Below are 20097 nucleotides of genomic sequence, written 5' to 3' on the forward strand. Positions count from 1 at the left end.
TGGAAAACACACCTTAATGTCTCTATATTATAGTGTAATGTAGCTATGATGATTAGTTGTAGGGGGTTCAAATAAATAGCACTTGTTTAATGAGTCCAACATATTAATAAATTACACTTTAACAACAAGCACATTTTTACATGTGCTGTTAAAAAAAATAAAAAGTCAAAAGTGCAACCAAGAGCATAGTGGCATTTTACATCATTAAAATGTTTTGGAGCGTTTTCACCACCAGTGCCAGTCCAACAATCCCAGAAGCGTGGAACATTTCTTTGTAGCTATTCCCATCTCCTCCACCGAGCAGCAGATTCCTCCTCAAATTTAACAACAATTCAGAGTCAGCGATGTGATTAAATGAGACTTCTGTCCTGAAAGTGCAATAATTTCTATCCAGAGGGGAGCCCTCCCAGAGGTATCCTCCTTTAAAGCTGTGCAGTTGACAACCCACCTGGGGCGCTCAGCCTGTCAAAGACCGTGCTGACGTGTAGTGATAACAGAGAACGCTCTCAGGATGACTCGTGTCCATGTCTGCTGGCCTCGAGAATTAGTTATCCAGTGCACTAGCTCCTCCATTGGCGGCCTTGCCTTTTGATTTGCCAGAAGAGCGGAAGGAGAAACGTTTGATGAGGCGCCGGGAGAAGCTGCCAGACTTTTTACGGCTGATGTTTGGTGCGGCGGTGAAGTTATTGCCCAAGTTGGAGATGTCTTCGTGGGACTGGCTAAGGCAGGACTCTTTCTCTCGATGTCTTCTGCGGAAAAGCAGCTTCGTCCCGCTCTGCAAAAAGCCCACTGCAGGAAACACATCGTGGAGTTACTTCTAGTTTCACAAATGATTTCAATTATTTCACAACATACATGACAAAAAATCCATGCATTTTTGCGACAGGCTGCTGATAACAAAGTGCCTGAAGACATCATCTAAAACTGGCTCTCTAAGTTCTCTGTCATGTGTAGACACAGCACTGACAAGAGTTTGGAGCCTTGTTTTTGCTTGAGCAATTCATAGGTAACGTAGCTTACCAAGCTAAAAGAAAAAAACATTCCTCTGAAAACAGTCAAGAACTGGACTGAAAATGAGTGAAGAAGCAGAAAACGTCCAAAGAAAACTTTGAAAGACCATCAGAAAGGTCGCATAACTATTGTTAAAAAGCACTTTGAAAATAAAGTCTGGCTCCTTGGAAGCAAAATATAAAGAAATGAGGGGTGGCTTAGTTTACTTATTACTGCTTCTCCCACTCCTCTGCCTCACCATTCAAATTTAATTATATTGCATGAAAAAAATAAATTAAATTACAAACAAACACACGTTAGTTTGGCTTTGTAGATGCTGAAGTATGGCCTCTAGAGGGCAGCAGCAGTAGAGGAACTGACTGTGGTAAATCTGTGAATTGAACCTGAAGTCCTGATGTTACCTAAGGCTATGAAATATTTGTTTGCATATAAGATACACTGTGCCGTTATTAATATATTAAAAAAAAAGAAAAAGTGAGACATGAAAATTAAATCTAAAAGCAAAACGTCTTTGAGACTGAAAAAAATGTAAACCTGCTCATGAAATTCTGCTTTAATGACAAAACAAGAAACATATTTGAATAATTTACAGAATATTTCAATAGCTGAATAATGTTTTTACAGTTACGCTTTTCTGCGAGACGTTACTGAGAACTGGACCTGGATTCTTTACAGCACAGACTGCCTGCGTTACCTTTATGATCCTTGAGACTCCGGGTTTCCAAGGCACCATTGGAGCCAGTATCTGATTCCACATCATCCACAGAAGGACGCTCTGATACGTCAGAGGGCGTGGTTTCATCTGGATCATGGTGACGCCCTGACCCGTAATGGTTGCCGTGCATGGCTGCGTCCATGGCTGCAGCGTAGCCACTTGATAATGCACTGTTATCTTCAGAGAGTGGAACCTGAAGCAGAGAAATAGATGTCACTACTGAAATTACACGCCATTACATGTATATGACGATTAAATTCAAATATACACGATTATCAGCACACTTTCTTTTAGTGAGGTTGTCGAGCGCTCCTGACACGTTTTCAAAGATTCTCGGGCAAAAATCAGGTCAGAAGATTCTCATTCTTCTGTAAAGTGGTCCAGTGGGGGGGCTGTGGACTAAATTTAGATCACACTTATTCTGCCCGGCTCCTCGTTGTATTTTACAGTAGATTCCCAGTAGCAGTCGCAGCAGTTATTAAGGCTTACAGCTAATTTAATATAAAGAATGAAGGTTGGACTATTTCCTTTCAATCATTATACAGGTAACTGATAACCACAAAATCGCTGAAGTTTTCAAATCAAACTCAAAGCACGTGTCTAGAAAGATGGCGTTTTCACTCTCTGACCTTTGACACACCCGAGATGATTAGCGTGCTCCTTTTCGTCGGTGTCTTCCGTGCTGCTCTGGACCCAGACTCTGTCAGCTGCCGTATGGCGGTTTCTGCAACAGGATCCAGGCCATTAGAGAGGCGGCTGCTCTCTGAGCAACAAAAAACACAAATATGTAAATCAGCACTATACTAGCAGACCACCATGTGCTATTTTTATTAAAATATATTGCTGAATTAACTGCTGTTGCACTACATATAAGTTTGTGCTTATCTTTTATCTGTTTTGTGTCAGCAATTAGCTTCCCGCTGCACCAAAAACAGCACGTAACTCCAGCCCGTGTGCGAGTTATGTGATGCTTTTGAAAAGGATTACCTGCACGGAGCGCACGATGCGTACTCAGAGTGCATTCCTCTCGACTCGTGTTACTCTGCTGCGTGTTGCTTATCCTACTTTGCATCTGTTATGTAAAACAAATCTGGTTTTCAGGGCAGAACTCACTGCTCGCGTTGGGGCTGCTGCTGCTTCTGCTATCAGGCAGCACGGTGGGTTTCTTCTCATTCACCTCCACTTTAGACGGAGAACGCAACGGGGAGTCACCTGAAAGGGAACGCTGCTATTTCATTTCTTATTATTGACACTACTAAAAAAAACTCATCAGGCACCTGCCCTGCCTGGTTTGGTGACATGCTTTGCTTTGTCAAACGCACCTGGACTGCGATCGAGTTTAAGTCGGGACTGGACCGTCGTGACGGTGGTGACGATGGTTCCGTCTGGCATGATGGTTCGGTCCACGTCAACTTTCTTGGTGGGGGTGAGAGAGGAGCGAAGTAGCAGAGCTTTGTGGGCACTGCTAGGCTCCTGTGTTTCTTGGTACAACAGCTGGAAGAGGAAAAAAAAAAACAAAAAGTGTACAAGCTGGAGGTTTCTTCCTGTTAAAAGGGAGTTCTTCCTTCCCACTGTCACATAGTGCTTGCTCAAAAACGACTGCCTGATTGTTGGTCTTATATAAAGCACCTTAATCCAACTGTTGTTGTGCTTTGGCTCTATATATAAATTGGAAATTAAGTTATTAAGAAATGACAGAATTTGCCAAATGAAATGTTACCCCACAGAGACAAAGCACGTTTATTCTCATTTTCTCTCTCTTTAAAGACAATGTGGACTAGAAGAAAGCCAAAAAAAGAGCAACAAGTTGGCTGCTGGAAAGTCTACAAGAGATCTGACACAGCGATTATAAGAATGACAATGGATTTTGTATCAGCTGTTACACAACACTGCCTCTTTTGTTGGGAATCTTTGATAAAGTCCAGATCTAGATAATAAACCGTAACGCAACCTTCGTTCTGCGTCAAAGCACAAGTAAGAATTTCAAACACTCCCTACACTCTTACAGAAATCTAACTCGTCTGGTCACTCACCTCAGCGGTGATGACAGCGTTTGGCGTTGAGTCTTGGCCAGACCTCATGGACAATACGTGCTGCCCAGTGGGAACTTTACCCTGGATGTCCAAAGCAATGGAGGCGTGACCTGGCAGGAATTCTAATCATATTTAAACACAAAAAGAATATAAACAAATTGTACAAAAAGCAAAAAGGTCTTTCCTTTTACTGTAGTTCTGAGGCCAAAAAAAACGAGCCTCTCCAGACATCACAAAATGCTAACAAAGACAGTGAGTCTGCCAATACTGCATTTTCAGCACTGATGACTCTGCTTAAGCTGTAATATGTTCCTGCTGATCAGCTTTCTGAGCAGCAGCCAGTAGTAAATTGCTATTGAACTATGCCTTACGTTCCCGTTTGCCACTCCGCTCCAGAAGTCTCACTCTCAGCTCTTTGGTTTCTGGGCCCAGCTCCCTTCAAACACAGGAAACAAATGAGTTAGCATTACAGTGAAACTCCATTATCCAAGTATTATTATTTCAATTAAATACGTTTCTTTCTACAGCCATTACTTCTCTGGAACATTAATATTAATACAAATATTTTAACTACTTGATTGTGACTGTGACATTATGGGCTCAAGAAATTCTGATGTTGCTAAATCTGAATTGGAGCATTAAAATAAAAGATCCCCAAAACTGTTGCAACTTTAGGGAGTTTAGAAGAAAGTATTGTGGTCTAGTCTTCAGACCAGGCTTAACACCCAGTTTCAGACATTTCTTTCTACTCTTGGATTTGTGAGAAAGAGCTCTGGCTGTGAGCACAGCAGCTCCACCACTTGCTGTTCAGACCTTCTGGTTGTAAGGGGCAGCCAATCAGAAGAGAGGAGGATTATTTTAAACTGTGAATCATGCAAAGCTGCTCTAGCAAAGTGCAGGAATAAAATGAGGGCTGCAAATGAGGCCAATAGGTGACCTGCAAATGCATCACAATCATTACACCCTGAATCTGCTTTCTAACACGGCAGCTTACAGAGTAATATCTTCACTCCATTCCAGTGCAGCATTGGCACTGCTGGGCACAGGCAGGAAGCGGGTTGTTCTCTCTGTAGACGGTTGGTCCAGGCTCAGGACACAGCACAGCTCCCCTGATTTAGACCATTGACCTGCAAAACACACAATGACGCAGTGAGACTTCGGTAATCAGCAGGAAGCTGTGCGGAAATGATCTGACGCTGGGGGAAAATATCTGACCTTTACTTAAGGTCGCCCTGAGCTGCCGGAGGAGTAGTCGTCTCACCAAGACACTCTGGGATACAGAGTTCAATCCCACTGAGAGACTGTCCATGGGGGCCTGGGAGTGTGCAGAAAGGGGGGTGGAGAGCTCAACAGTGAAACAGCTTTAAGTACATCATCTATTTTATTATATAATCTATACATCTTTTAGTTAATTTGTCTCATTAAAGGCAGTAAATTTCTCACCAAAGGACTGGACGTCCTGAGATTGAGGACCATGGCTGGCTGAGTGCTGAACAGAGTATCTTCTATCAGACCCTTAATTGTGTCTATGTCTGCTTCACCTTCAGTGCACTGTGAAGAAAAAAGCACACTTATTACTCAGTGATGGTTAACCAACACCCGCTGAACCGAACTAACTACAGCCACAAATTGAGGGTTTATTTATTTCATCTCAATTCTTACAGGATCCCAAAGGAAAAAAATTACTGCAGCTTTAATCTGAGAGCATTTTCACCTCTGGGGGGCTGAACCAGCCTTGATACTTCACCCACGCTGGGCTTGCTACGCCGTATAAAGCAGGCTTTTTATATTCCCGTATGGTGGATGTCATTAGTCAACACAATGTCTTGTGCTAAGTATTTGTTTCCTTTTTATTTTATTAACGTTGTTACTTCCTCAGACAAATGGCATTTAATGGCATGCCCATTTATATAACAATATTAAAGGACGGCACTTCCTTCGTGACTAATCTTGGGTTTAATGGGATGGAAAGTCACTTGCATGCAAATCAGTGCATGCTGATTTACAAAGAAGACAAATTAGATACGGGAAATTTTTTAATGTGCGTTTCCTTTTTTAATAACACACGCATGCTTTTAATTTGAAAAATGTGACGGTCACTGAGAGCAGTGACATCAAATTAGTGCCATTAGCGGTAAGCGTTCCCACCCGTCTCTGCAGCTTGCATGGAGACACGGTCAGAGAAAACGACGGCTGCTTGGAAAGACTCCAGGATATCAGCAGCCCCTCATCCTCCACCTCCTCCAAGCACGCCACAACCTGATGGAGGTAGACGGAGCGGGGGGGGGGGCAGGGACGGTAAGAAAATAGTAACAGGCAGTTATAACAATAGATATTCTCTGTGCAGCAAATTGTCATTAATAAATAATTGTCTTACATTAAAATGCATCAGGTAACAGAAAAACATTTCACATTTAATGACCACTGCAATGAGGGCACAGATGACATGCGACTGTCTGTGTAAATTTTCACATTTGAATAACAATGCAAATCACGCTCTGACATTTGTTTTTTTAGAGGTCTGGTCTCCCGTGTACAAATTGCTAAAATCCAGGTGCAGTGCTTCAGGTACCTTTGCCACCACAGGTGCTATAGTGATCTGATAGGTGTCCATAGAAATGGCAACTGGCGACTGCTGGGTGACCGTCACGGGTAACCTGACCCTGTCTACTGAACAATTACAGTGCAAAATCTGCAAAAGAAAAAGAGAGGAGGACAAATACTCATGCATACATACACTCAAAATGCACTGCTCCTGATGTCACAGGTATAAGCAAAGATTACTAACCATTCGGTTTGCTGACTGGTCAGTGCAGCTCACGCTTTCTATTGCAGAGGCAGCACTTATCTGGAGGCTGCTGTCAAAAGTGATCTGAATGGAGCTCTGGCAGAGACAGAGGAAGAGAAAAATGTCCCAAACATTACACACGAGAAAGAGAAAAGAGACTTTGAGATGACAAAAGATGTAACAGTGCAGGGATACAGCCTTTAATACAGCTGACTAGCAGCTGGGTATGTGGAACTTGCTTTATGGACCTTTGATCATATCATAAAGTAAACTGCTAATTAATCCTGGTATTTAATGCATTTAAACAGTATCTGCTCGCATAGCTCTTCCTAGATACACTCACATAAGACAGTGACTGTGTCGTTCACATGTTGCTCATCCAATGCAGTCTTTAAAAAGTAAGAACTACTGTTTGTTCCTGTTTGTACACTTCCCTGTTAAAGCAACCGCACTGTCTTTGCAGAAGCCCAAATGTTCCTTATAGCTGTAGTAACCATGATGATTACTATGCGATCGTTTTCTTGTGTTTAAGTTCCAAAGTGCAAGTGAAAAGACTGATAGTAGAATTCACATGTATCTATAGTCACTCTTGTAAGTGCTATACGGCTATAAAAAGGCAGTGCTGAACAAATGCATGCAAATGCATTATTGAATTTACAGTTCATGGCCGACCACAATTGTGATTTAAGCCCAGGCAGCTGCATGGATTAGTGGGCTCAGATGAAAAATGTCCGAAAATACTGACAAAAAAAACCAACACATGTAGTGGTAATTGTGTTAATAATACATTTATATAATCCTTTTTTGTAATCCTTCAGAAGTTGGGAGATTTAATGCTCCTGGCTGCTGAGAAAACCCCATGTCTCAGACCTCGTAGCAGCATCTATTTATCAAGTCGGTGCTTACTCGAGCTTACAGCCGGGCACGTTTTCCTGTGTGGAGGACAGCCCTAACAAGAGGAAGAAGTAACTCGGTTTTAAGAAAAGATTCAGCAGAATCACACGGGCACGGCGGTGACCTACTATCACTATGTGTGCGTGTGTTGGCCAGAAGATCTGTTTTACTGGACAGCTTTAACTGAGAAGCGCGAGAAAACAAAATCCCCTATTGTCACAGCATATGTTCCACTAGGTCCAAGTCCAATCTGTATCAAACACAACAGCGGAGGCGGGGCAGAGGTGGGAGGATGATATAACAAAGTTTGTGGTGTGCGTGCGAGTGTGTGTCTGTGTGTGTGTCACTTATTGCAGCCAGAAGGGCAGGAAGCCAAGTGCTATGCCGCAAGCTTACGTAGGTTCCCCTGGACTAACACTGCAGTCACATGACCGCAGCGTACAACCGGCTGTGTTTACTTCAGTTGGCTGGAGCCTCTAAAACTGCTCAGTCACCCAACTGTTCATTTGGATTAAAGTGCAGAGCAAATATGATATATCAGATTGAGAAATACAGCTTAAACCCTGTCTGTGTCACTGCAGGCGGGCACATTAGCATCTTTGCCGTGGAACTAAACGGAGTCATCTAGCAGAAATTATTACGAGGAAGGCACAGCAAAGTCCATTTTTGTAGACTGCTTTTACAACATTTTGCTTGTATTAGATGGCTTCTGGTGTAATTATAGAGTAAATATAAGAAGACAGGCAACAAAGCCGCCTGCAGTGAAATGAGGACATCACACTTTGATCGCCACCAGAAAACAAAAAAGACACCCTTGAATCCAGAGTCAGATTTCTGGCGAGTCAAACTGCACTTACAGCACAGATTTGTGTTTGTGTGCATCAAACTTGCTAATCCGTGTTGAAAGGAAACTGACAAATTTCTTTTTTTTTCTTTTCCAAATGACTCCAGTAAACATGGCAGCAAAATATTGCCAGCATGTGTCAATCACTCATCATTCATAGGGAAAAGAAGGCCGGCTCGCTCCAGCTTTGTTCATGATTTCAGTTAAAAATCATTTTCTACTCTTATCTTTTTTCCAGCACTATCCTTTTTTGGGTTTGTTGTAAGATGCACCTGAAAAATTATTATGGGAAAATATTCAGCCATTATCGTTTATTGTATTTTAGCAAGTTAATAGAATATCTAATTAGCAGTAGGTTTATGGTTTCTCTTCCTTCCAGGGAGTTTACACCCATTGGCTTTATAAGGAGCCATCTGCTGCACTGTGGTGTTTTGTATCCTCCTTGGCAGAGGCTACAGACCTCATTTTGTCATGGAGAGAGCAGTGCTAGTAGCATGGCCGCTGATTTGTCCTTGTGATCCACCGCTGCTCAACAGAGTGTATGTGAGGGGTATTTCTGGGTAGAGACAGTTCCTGAGGACATCCATAGTGTCACTTCAGGTTTGTCAGCGTCCCCCCCTTTGGGTCTAACTGGCTGAACGCCTCTGAAAAGCATGTGGGTCAACCAGAAATACACTCCCCCATGGCTTCTGATGACCCTCATTTTCCTTCCCTATATTTTATGTTATCTGAGCTTCCTGCTATAACAAGGTGCACGATTGGAAAATTACAATGTTCATGCACAGGAAAAAGCATACATGAAAATTATTATTGATGTAATTACTCAAAATGGCAAAATAACAGACAGGGTCTGTGTGAGGGCAATGTCAACAAACTGAATGCGTACATGCTGCCATACTAAAAACAGCCAGAGGGCTACACCTTGGACAGCTCTCCGTCCAGCCCTATGATGGACCATGATGGACACGGAGAGACAGACAACTGTTAGCTCTACAAATGGAACTATATCTACTGTCTCTACTTCTTCTATCAATAATGCAGCTAAAATTAGCATTTTTGTATAGACAGTATAAAAGATGGATGGAGCCACTGTGACTTTACCCACTGCTTGCTATGAAGCCTCGATCTGAGTAGTTTCTTCTATTTCCACCTTAGTGATGTGAAATTGGATGTGACAGGTTATGGCTGTATCTGACTGAGAAACAAAGGAAACTGTAAGCCCATTAGCTAATTAGCTGAAGCTGATCCTAGATAATTGTTCTTTCTAAATGTTAGAATTGAACTGAATTTACAAAATGGACTTCATGTTCTATTTAACATACCTGAAACGAGACACTAAGCTGAGGTTTTTACTGACATAATAGAGCAAGCAGGCACACCTAGAAGTCTTAGCAACCAGAGGAGTCGCTCCCTGTTGGCCATTAAAAAGACCATCATTTTTTTATATTGTCTACTATTTTTTTTCTACAGCTTTATTGCTTCATTATCCCACAAGCTATAAATCTGGAAGTGGGAGTACAAAGAGAGGGAGTTCTTGAAGTTTCTCCTAAAACCAAATGGCTAGCATGTGAGATTAACATGCTAGCCACTAGGATTTAACACCCAGTCACTACTTTTTTTTACTCTTTTAGGAAAGCCATAGTCCAACACCCACCATGTGAAAGCTTGGGTTACTATTAATACTATTATTAATACTAAAAGAATGATAGTACAATTCATGTATTTCTATAGTTACTCTCCTAAGTGCTATATGGCTAAAAAAAAAAAGGCAGCGCTGAACAAATGCATTATTGAATTTACAGTTCATGGCGGACCACAATTGTGATTTAAGCCCAGGCAGCTCCGTGGATTAGTGCACCGGTCCCCAACCCTCGAGCCATATAAAAATTATAAACAGAGTCCGTCACAAAGGGCAGCCCTGGTGAAGTGTCCGTTAATACTGGCAAAAAAAAAAACCCCAACACCCACGATGTGAAAGCTTTCACAGGTTTCACAGTAGTCCTGTAAAAGAATTGAGGAATTAAGAAAGGAACCAGCAGCCAGGTGCTGCTGATCAAATGCAGTTTGCTAATCAAATGCTGATCAAACGCACTTTGCTAATCAAATACACTTTGCTGGACATACCAGCATTTTCACCCCAAGGTCAGAGCATGCAATGCTCAGACCGTACAAACCCAAGAACTACACCTCAGACTCTACAGGCATAGGGTTGCCAACCGTCCCTTAAAAAACGGAATCGTCCCGTATTTAGAAACAAAAGTACACGTCCCGTATTGAGCTAATAAGGGACGCACTTTGTCCCGTAATACAGTGAGAATCAAAAGTAGTCTATAACTTTTAATGGAATTAACACTTTGTTTGAAAACATAATTCCCAGCCCCTCTCCTGCTTTGTGACCAATGAGCTGACAGCACACTTATGACAATTCGAGTACGATAAGTCAGATTACCGCTCATCTCATTGGTTGAGGAAAGGTCGCTTACGGAGAAAATACCGGAAGACAACCGATGACCACAACAACAAGCATGGCCAACAGGGAAACAAACGCCGACACTGCGGTGCAAGTCTCGGACGGCACACTGTGCGTCCATAAAATGAAGGTTATAACAGAAAATCTGTCGCTCGCTCTCTCTGTCTTTCACTCACACAGACACACCACCACATCAACTTTGCTAAATTGCTAATGAAAAACATTGATCAGGCAGCTGTGATTGAGCAGCAGTGTAAATCCAACTATTTTCACGGTTGTTGTGGTCGTGATAATTTTGTGATGCCACATGGAAAAGGCTCGGATGAGCTTTCCAAAGTTCTACAAGTTGTGCCTCCATCGCTTGTGTCCAGATCACACGCTGCACAGCTGTGCTGCAACGTCTTTTTCACCGACGTTTACGTGTTTGCGCGTGAGCAGCTGCGGTGACACCCTCACGAGCGATTGATGATCGGGAGCTGGTCGTGAGGTGTTAATCGCTTCTCGTTACCCCACGTATACTACACGATGCACGATGAAGGCCAAAATCGGGCTGATCACCAAATCGGTCGCACGACTCAAAAATCGGCTCAAAATGGGCCAAAAATCGCACAGTGTGAGCCCAGCATTAGAGCAGCAATGTTTGTTCGCTCAGAGAAAGAAAAAAAAAAGGCTGCAAAAGTACAGGGAGGAATGGGAAAAGGAAAACACCTGGCTGGAAAAGTGCACTGTGTGCTGGCGCACTTTTCCATAGGCATGCTTCTATTGGTGGGCACATGAAGAACATGAGGGGCATGAAAGCTCGGGGAACCCTTTACCAATTTTTTGTCCGCCAGGCCATGGCAGAAGCAGATATGGTATGTAAACACTGGTTTGTTTTTTTTAAACCCTCTGGTTAAGGTTAATATGGGCATGTGCAGTGAATATCAGCGCTATGTGGCCAGAAGTGTAATAATATAATTTATTTTGTGTAATAAACAACAGCAAGGATAGATGATTACAACAAATAGATCACTAATACATAAAAGTAATACATAGATGAATAATGATGATGAGTTATGATGCGTAATCATGGGAACAAGTGGGTTTACAAACAGGAGCAGCTGATTAGCTTTAGAAAAGCTGAAATAATACCTCAACTGAAGCCAACTGTACTAAATGCACTAAATGTGCACTGTTACAAGAATATTTTTCGTTCTATTGCTTTCTATTAATTTATATAATTTTAAGTTAAGTAGGACAGAGTTCTTTTAAAGAAAGATTTACTTATATTCTCAAAAGTTAAGCATGACAGGCTTCTGTTTAAGAAAGAGACCTGTTTTATTGTGTTAATGTTGTCATTGTGAGCTAAAAATAAATGGCTAAATGATCATTTGTTTCCCATATGGTCATATCACAAAGAATATGCATCTGCTTAAATCAAGTTCAAGTCAAATGGTTAAAAAATAATTTCACACACAAAAAAAGAGCTACCACACTGGGAAGGGTGAAGACAACTGGGTTGCCCAGCCCTGGCCACGAGGTGTCCCTTATTTATTTTTCAGGGAGTTGGCAACCCTATACAGGCATCAGGTAGCATGTTAAATGTTAAAAGTTCATGACAGTACAGCTAGAAAAAGACTGAACCAGTGTGTTTGGAACTTGTTTGGAAGGGTTACCAGGAGAATGTCTCTCCTATTTAAAAAGAACATGGCAGCTTAGCTTTGCAAAGCCGCATTTGAACAAACCACAAGATTTCGTGAACTTTGGATGAGACGTTTGCTCAAAATGCACCGCCACATTTGGAAAACGCCTAATGCAGCATATCAGCACAAACTCCTCATACCAACTGCCGAGCACGGCGATGGAGGGGTAATGATATGGGAAAAAAGAAAATTACCAAGTCGAAGTCCAGACCTCAAATCGATTCAATCTAAAGAAAGCTGCGCATAAACAAATGCCTGGAAACCTTGATGGACTGAAGCAGTTGTACAAAGTTGGCCAAAATTCCTCAAGAGTGATGTGAGAGAGTGATAATGATTAAAAAAAACGAGTGCTGCAAGTTATTCCTGCTATAGACTCTTTTAGAAACTACTGAATCAGGGAGTGTTCTTAGCTTTTTACATGACTGCACCGAGTCATTAAAGGTTTTTTTTCTAAAGTATACCTAAGAATTGTAAAAAGTTACAGTGAATCTGGAAAGACAGTAGTGCCTTAAGTATCCAGTAATCCATCTTCACTTCAGAATTTGTTCAGGTACTATTAAATTTACATGTTGGATATTAGCTGAGCCTATTTAAATGCTGAGTCATAGCCTCAGAAAGAAGTTGGCGTAATAGTAGATTTTGGCTGTTCAAATAAAACTGGCTGGTGAAGATGGAGCTCATCATTAGCTCTGACTAAAGGATGAAAAGGTTGGTTTCCTGCACTATGGTATCAAATCAGCGCTGAGTGTTTAATGTCCCCTGCTGTTAAGAAGGAACCTACTTGAGAATAATCACAGGGCATTAATCATCTACCAGCAGCTCTCAGAGGGAGAAGAAGTGAACTGTGTCCTCAAGCTATTCACCAGACTCTTTATAATTGCAGATTGTGAATATACAGGGAGCTTCCTTCCCTGCAGATGTACGCTCGTTTTGTCCTCCCCTACCACTCAGTAATGATGGCTTGACAGCATGTGTCAGCTGCACACACAGGCTGCTGATGCCTTATGATCTGCACGTCTGGGGCGGCCGACCAGTCCAGTCCTTCAAGACTCCTCTACAAACTAATCCAGCCAGAGACATCTGAGTAGCTCCATATCGAGTCATTTCTTCTGAGGCAAGATTATATCCAGAGGCTCACGCTGTAAATACTTCAACAGACAGGACATTTTTGCTGGGTAAACAACTGAGAACTGAGTCTGCATAATGGGAATACACTCCAAAGCTACAGGAAGAGACCAAAAACACAGACATGCTGCTGCCGATGTTTAAATTAAACCATGCTACGCAATTCATGTCAGATCAGACGTAGTTATAGTCGGTGTCAGAAGTAAGTATTTGAGATTATTGTGCAGAATGTAAAAATCACTAGAATCTGACATCAGAGATGACGTACTTCTGTTAACATCGCAGCAATGAGCTGTAATGAAGCCTTGGGGCCCTCGCTGGACTACAAGGACAGACGAAGCGTGAGAAGGGGGTGGGGTGGAGCTGGTGGTAACAAGTATTAGTTACTGAGACAAGAGGTAGACTGTGTATCTTCGAAACCGTGAAGAAGAATGAAGCACGGCTGGTGCTCCACCTGTTTACCCTGGGTTTGCAATCGTCTTCTCTAATCTGTATCAGATACTGTGTAGGACACAGAAAATCAAACCTCGTGGCTTTAAGTATCTGCAAAAGAAAAATGCCTAGCTTCTTTCTCTCCTCACACAACAGTCTATTTGGGTAGTATAAGCATTCTGAGCTGTGCCGTTCTGCAGCACAAATGTACTTTCAAGTCATATTACATTTAAATAAGTCCTCATTAGCTGCCTCAATATCCTGCAATCTCACTACAAAGGGATGAGGCATTTGTTGCAGTTTATGTAACAAGCCCAAACCCCGGTGTCAGTACTCAGCCCTCTGAATCTTTTTGTGTGTGTGTGTCTCATCATGCTGTTTCAAATGCTGGACATCAGGGTCAGGGTTGGGTCTGCCCTCTGGAATGTTTTGCTACAAGGACAACACTGAAAATGAGCGAAACAGCAAAAGGATTCCTGGCCTTACATCACTCCCCGCTGTAGTCAACAATATATCGACAAGCACGCCAGAGTCAGCCGTCCGGGATGAGGGATGTTCAAAACTGCACAGTCGCGTCGCTGACACGTAGGAAGATATCAGGAAAAAAAAAGACCCTAAGACACTTTTTGTTTCAGTGATCTCTTTTCAATGTGGCATCAAACCAAAAACCTGCATCTAAAATATCAACTTTCGCAATCGAGAGCAGCAAAGTCTTAAAAACTTTATGTGGTAAGGTCACAATAGCAGGCTAGATCACACTGCCTGTCATTTCAACTATTTTACTTCATAATTTGAGTATAAAACCAGTTTTTCCTGTATTAAGCTGAGGCACATTCTCAAACTTGTTGTTTCCTGACTTCAAGTGAGGTAAACAACAGAGCCACCAGCTCATAGCTGTGTGTGTGAGTGGCAAACAGGGGTTTAGTCCTGGCTAGGTAATGTAAATAAAATTCATACACTGTATGAAAAAAATTAATGTAACCACCAGGTCTGAAAATAAAGCTGCGGAAATGACTTAAGCTTTGATTCTTTGACTCTCAAAAAGACGTTCAGCTGTATAGAAGCTATAAGACAGTGACCTTATTCCTCACTCATTTAACTTTGTGAGGTTGTTTGTTAACTTCGAGTCTTCAAAGTCTATAATCAGGCTCCAAAGAAACAACAGGATGACATCCAAATGCCAGTTTATGTATGATGGTCCACCTCTTTTATACACTTCGTGATAAAATACAACAGGAAGGAAGTTTTATGATAAATGAAAGAAATATTGTTAATCTGGTCATTTTTAACAGATGAAATGGGACCATCAGTGCTAACTGGGGCTTATCTCCACAGGAATTTTCGGGGACTGTTAGTACATATATATTAAAATAATTATTGGGAAAGAATAAATCATAAAAATACAACTTGCAGACTGGCAGGAGGTTTGATGAACCCTTTCTGTTGCTCTAACTTGACCTTGCATGCTCAGTCAGCTTGCCTTTATTTGGATAAATTTCAGCATAGTAATTATTTAAAGACCTCTGTCACCATCAATCTTAAGTGCCGGAAAAGTACTTAGGTTAATGCTATAAAGGATTTGCGTACTAATCCCCACGATGACACTGAAGCACCACTTCCCCGGTGCTGTGTTCCTCCGGGGAAGCTCATGTTTTGCCCGATGTAGAAACACAATCATGCACGTCCGAGGAGAATATGAGTCTTTGGGACCGTAATATATGTTCACGTGTCTGTTTTCAGAGCGGCCACAGAAACCTGCCTGGCAGGTGGCAGAGCCTCGCTGTATGCGAGAAGCAAAGAATGCGAGGCGACAAGTTTCTTGCCACTTAATGCTTGCCGTATCGCCGCGGCTCCTTACAGCAGGTTTTTCCAGTCTGGTTTTTACGTGGCAGGTGAACATAATACAGCTAAGACACACTTAACTGGCTAATAGAACACGATACTACTTAATAATGAACAATTGAATAGTGTCACATCCAATGCACCTGTTGTTGATGGTAAAACGGACGCTATGGAGACCGAAGCATGTGCCCCTTAAGCTTCAAGACAAAGACTGCTTCTTAGATTACATCCTGTGGGTTTATCTTTGAAACAAGGCACACTGGTGATTTGGTACTTAAGAGTAATGTTCAAAGGTTCATTAAGAAACTAACATTGATTTGCATATGGCCCAGACACATTTAGAACAACAGCTTGCTGTGTTTGCAGACAGTATGACTAGCAGATATTTTATTGTGATGAATGAACTCGGGAAGCTCTGGTTCACACACTCGGCTCACAAACTAAACACCCCATGGACAAACACACACAGCCAGCTCGTCTCTGTGTCCTCCAACATTGACTTGCTTGCCCAGTGTTATAAAATCACCTCCCAGTGAACTTCAGACACTTTATTCACCCTTTTTCTGCACCTTTCTAGTCTAACTCAAAGTCCCTTCACTGTGGTCTGAAAGCATTTCATAAGTTGGAACAGGGGTCACAGACCGCACACACACAGTTCATGTGACTATAAATGAACTATGAGCAATTACAGCCAGGTGACGGTGCTTTTTATCTTTGAATTATTGTAAAATCATAAAACATTTTATGAAGGTAAATACAGCACGCTCGGCACCTGGAAACTGCCACTAAAGGCTCACCCAGGGTTCACTTCAGAGTTTGAGTGTCTTAGTAAATGAGAGTGTCAAAGGTCAAAGCAGATCAGCCAGCCGAGGTCATAGTGAGATAACTCGGCTGACAGCAATATAGTGAAGAAAAACGATCCACTACAGCACAGGGACCTCTGACTATCAGCACAAAACGGGGTTATATGAAAGCAGGTATCGAAAGCTCAACAGACTTACTCCTGCATACAAAACATGTACAAAGTGCAGAGAAGATACACTTTTCTGCCACTTTATTAGATACACCTTTTGCCTTTAGAGCTGCCCAAATTCTGTGTAGCATGGATTCCACAAGTGGCTGGAAACATTCCTCAGAGATTTTGGTCCATGTTGACATGATAGCAGTTGATGCAGATTTATCCGCTGCTCATCCAAGATGTGAGTCTCCCACCGCATCTCAAAAGCGCTCTGTTGGGTTGAGATCTGGTGACCGTGGAGGTCATTCGAGTACAGTGAGTTTATTGTCGTGTTCAAGAGATCCGATTGAGATGTTCTGAGCTTTGTGACATAGTGCATTATCCTGGAAGCAACCATCATCAAAAATACTTAAATGGGCTGTGGCATTAAAATTATGTTCAGTTGGTACTAAGGGGCTCAAAGTGTGCTAAGACAATATCCCATTCATACAGTGGAGGATGGATTTTCATGTTGCGACCCTACCATCCAAATTTTGTAGCTGAAATTGAGACTCATCAGACCAGAGCCTATATAATCTGTAGCCTCAGATTCCTGTTCTTAGCTGACAGGAGTGGTCTTCTGCTGCTGTAGCCCAGAGATGCTCTTCTGCACACCTTGGTTGTTACAAGTTGCTATTTGCATTATTGCTATTCCTGTATCAGCTTGAAGCAGTCTGACCATTTTCCTCTGACCTCAGGCATCAAAAAGGCATTTTTACCTTCAGCAACCACTCAGATTGCTCAGGTTGAACTTCAACAGGCTGTCTTCACCATATCTGCATGCCGAAATGCTGCCATTTAATTGGCTAACAAGATAATAAGATATAGCTGAGCAGGTGTACCTAATAAAGTGGCTGTGATTGTACCTCCAATTCAAAGAAACGCAAGGCAAGCAGTCTTCAAAGCTCTGTGCTCTCATTTAGATGTTTAGATTCTTATCTGTCACATAATGCCATTAATGACCTGAAACAGATGGTGAGGCCCTGATCCCAACTCATGGGGTCAGTCTGGGGTCACAAGAAAAGGTGCCTGAAATACTCGGTTATGAAAACAGGTCATCTTTTAAAGAAAACCAAATACTTGCATTGTAATAATTTTAATGGTATTATTTCTGAATAAATGCTCTCCTATGGAAGATGTTTACTCTGGACATCTGCAGATGAGCTCTCAAACAACAAAGGTTAGGTGACCCTCACGAATCAGAAAACAAGTGCTGTTTGTTGCAGATGTGCAATGCATGTGATTGATCTTGTCTGACCCCTTTAAACTCCCCGCCAACTCATCTCTCGATAAACACGCACGGTTTTAAAAGTGGGGGGTGTAGAGGAGCCACCTCCGTCTGACTTTGATTCACACAGATGAAAGAACGACTTAAAGGGAGAAAGACCTTTAGGGACACTGGACACAAAGTGGCAGGCTGTCTCCAGTGCTGAACCCACTGAATCAAACATTGATGCGTTACGCTGCGTTCTAACTGATGGCCAAGGTTACGAGCTGAAGGGAGGGTGACACAGCCATTCTTTTCATTCTGCCTCTTTCCCGATTTGATCAAACACACATCTACTTCTTCCCATGAGGGTATAAGACTATTTTTATGAGGTGTGGGTGTTACTGTGGCTGTGCTGACTGCTCTTGCGTCTCCACTCTTTTGTGCATTAAATCAGAGCTGTTACGCAAGGCTCTGCCCCCCATCCTCTTACCGATTAGACACTCCAACTCCCACACCTCCACCTCCTCTGCCTACACACACACTTCCAGCTGCACATGAGCACACCGACTGTATCAGCTCCTGCTTAACTATTTATGCCTCCACTTAATGGAGTAACCTCTTGTGCACACACACTGGCATCATGTTTAATCAGCTCTCTTGTTAAATATGATGTATTAAAAGCTTAAAGATTTCAACTCACCCCATGCCTGCAAGCTTGCTCGTTCAGAGCCTTGACCCAGGTCCTCTGAAACAGCTCCCTGAAGGACTTGAAGGAGAACAGAGAGGTCAACAAGCCTTTAACCCCGGCCTCAGATGTGGGTCGTCCATCCCGGCCGGAGCGGAGCTTCAGCAGGAAGCCCCACAAAGCTCCGGCCAAGCTCTTATTTGGGTGCTGCCTCCAGGCTGGGTCTCGGCTGTGTCGCTTTGCTGCCTTCCTGGCTCTCCACAACCGCAACACAGTCAGCGAGTACTGGAACAACCATCCCAGCACGATGACCAAAGAGGCGAGGAAGAGACCCACCAGGCACAGCCAGCTCAACTCCTGGAGCTCCATCACCGCCTCCAGCAGCCTCTCATATCATCAGCTCCAGATGGAAATAACAGGACTGTGAGTGGTGAGCAGATCAGCTGCTTTCAGCCTGCGAGTGGCAGCAAACAGACGGTCGCGTTGATTACCGGTAATGGAGAATTTACACCGTGGTTATAACGACAAGAACCAATTTTCTTTTCTTTTCTTTTTTTTAGGTCAAAATAAAAATTTGTATTAAATTAAATTAAAGATTAGGCTGTATATTAAAAAAAAAACCTACTGCGTTTGCGCCATGCATGTATATAAAACATGTATACGATATCTAATAATAATATACAGAAAAGTCACATAACGTAGCTTCATACCAAGCTGAAGTTTAAGCGGTCCGAGCTGCAGGCTGCAGGTAATCGAAAACAAATGAAGCCGTGTTCATGGCGATATGGAGCGCTTCCAACAACAACTGTGTCTGTCCCATCTTCGAGCGCTTAGCGATGCTTCAGTGTGTTTGTTGTCATCTGTCGATCCCAACACAAGCCTCCAGCTCTCCGCCTGTGCGATACGGGCTCCGGCGCATTTAAAATCTCCGCTGGTCTCAGCTCCTTCCTCCGCAACCCCTCCACGGCGACGATTTAACAAACAACAGCATCGGCAGACAGGTGGCGCTGCAGGGGACGGACTCATCAAAAAAACGGAAGCTGGTTGGACCTTTCAAAATAAAAGGAGGACACAAAACGGCGTTTGTGTGTGGAGGGTTGTTTTTTTTTTAAAATAAATGTTTAATGTTTCAAGCACGAATACAAATATGACAATTACTGTCAAAAGACGCAATCAATTGCCAGAGAGAACAGTGATTACTATAACAATGTAAACATGCAAAATAAAAGACTGCTACACAGATGCAAGCACACCAACAGTATGTGATATTAAATTAAATATCACACTGGGAAGAGAGAAAAAAAACAAGGGGAGATACATTTTATCTCAGATATCCAAATCAGTGGGAAGGGAATCTTTGGTTTCATCC

General features: G+C 42.5%; 1 protein-coding gene across 2 annotated transcripts in view; it reads right to left on the minus strand.

The window, feature by feature from the left end:
• The window catches only part of c2cd2l (c2cd2 like), a 24553-nt gene continuing 4456 nt past the window's right edge, over positions 1-20097 (minus strand). Inside the window, exons 2-16 of one of the 2 annotated variants that reach the window (XM_085364452.1) lie at positions 19439-19778; positions 18744-19182; positions 6548-6643; positions 6332-6451; positions 5908-6018; positions 5203-5310; positions 4975-5074; positions 4754-4886; positions 4131-4195; positions 3760-3881; positions 3049-3220; positions 2840-2938; positions 2356-2450; positions 1706-1919; positions 1-789 (exon numbers count right to left, since the gene is read on the minus strand). In XM_085364452.1, coding sequence (XP_085220578.1) covers positions 545-789; positions 1706-1919; positions 2356-2450; positions 2840-2938; positions 3049-3220; positions 3760-3881; positions 4131-4195; positions 4754-4886; positions 4975-5074; positions 5203-5310; positions 5908-6018; positions 6332-6451; positions 6548-6643; positions 18744-19097 — 2034 coding nt within the window. In that variant the 5' untranslated portion in view covers positions 19098-19182; positions 19439-19778 and the 3' untranslated portion in view covers positions 1-544. Of the gene's footprint in view, positions 790-1705; positions 1920-2355; positions 2490-2839; positions 2939-3048; positions 3221-3759; positions 3882-4130; positions 4196-4753; positions 4887-4974; positions 5075-5202; positions 5311-5907; positions 6019-6331; positions 6452-6547; positions 6644-18743; positions 19183-19438; positions 19779-20097 lie in introns of both variants that reach the window. The other variant, XM_085364451.1, reaches the window with a different exon arrangement.

The sequence above is a fragment of the Diplotaxodon limnothrissa genome, linkage group LG10 (assembly GCF_057381915.1).
Source record: "Diplotaxodon limnothrissa isolate DT_005_m linkage group LG10, D_limnothrissa_male_GT1.1, whole genome shotgun sequence".
NCBI classification, from domain to species: domain Eukaryota; kingdom Metazoa; phylum Chordata; class Actinopteri; order Cichliformes; family Cichlidae; genus Diplotaxodon; species Diplotaxodon limnothrissa.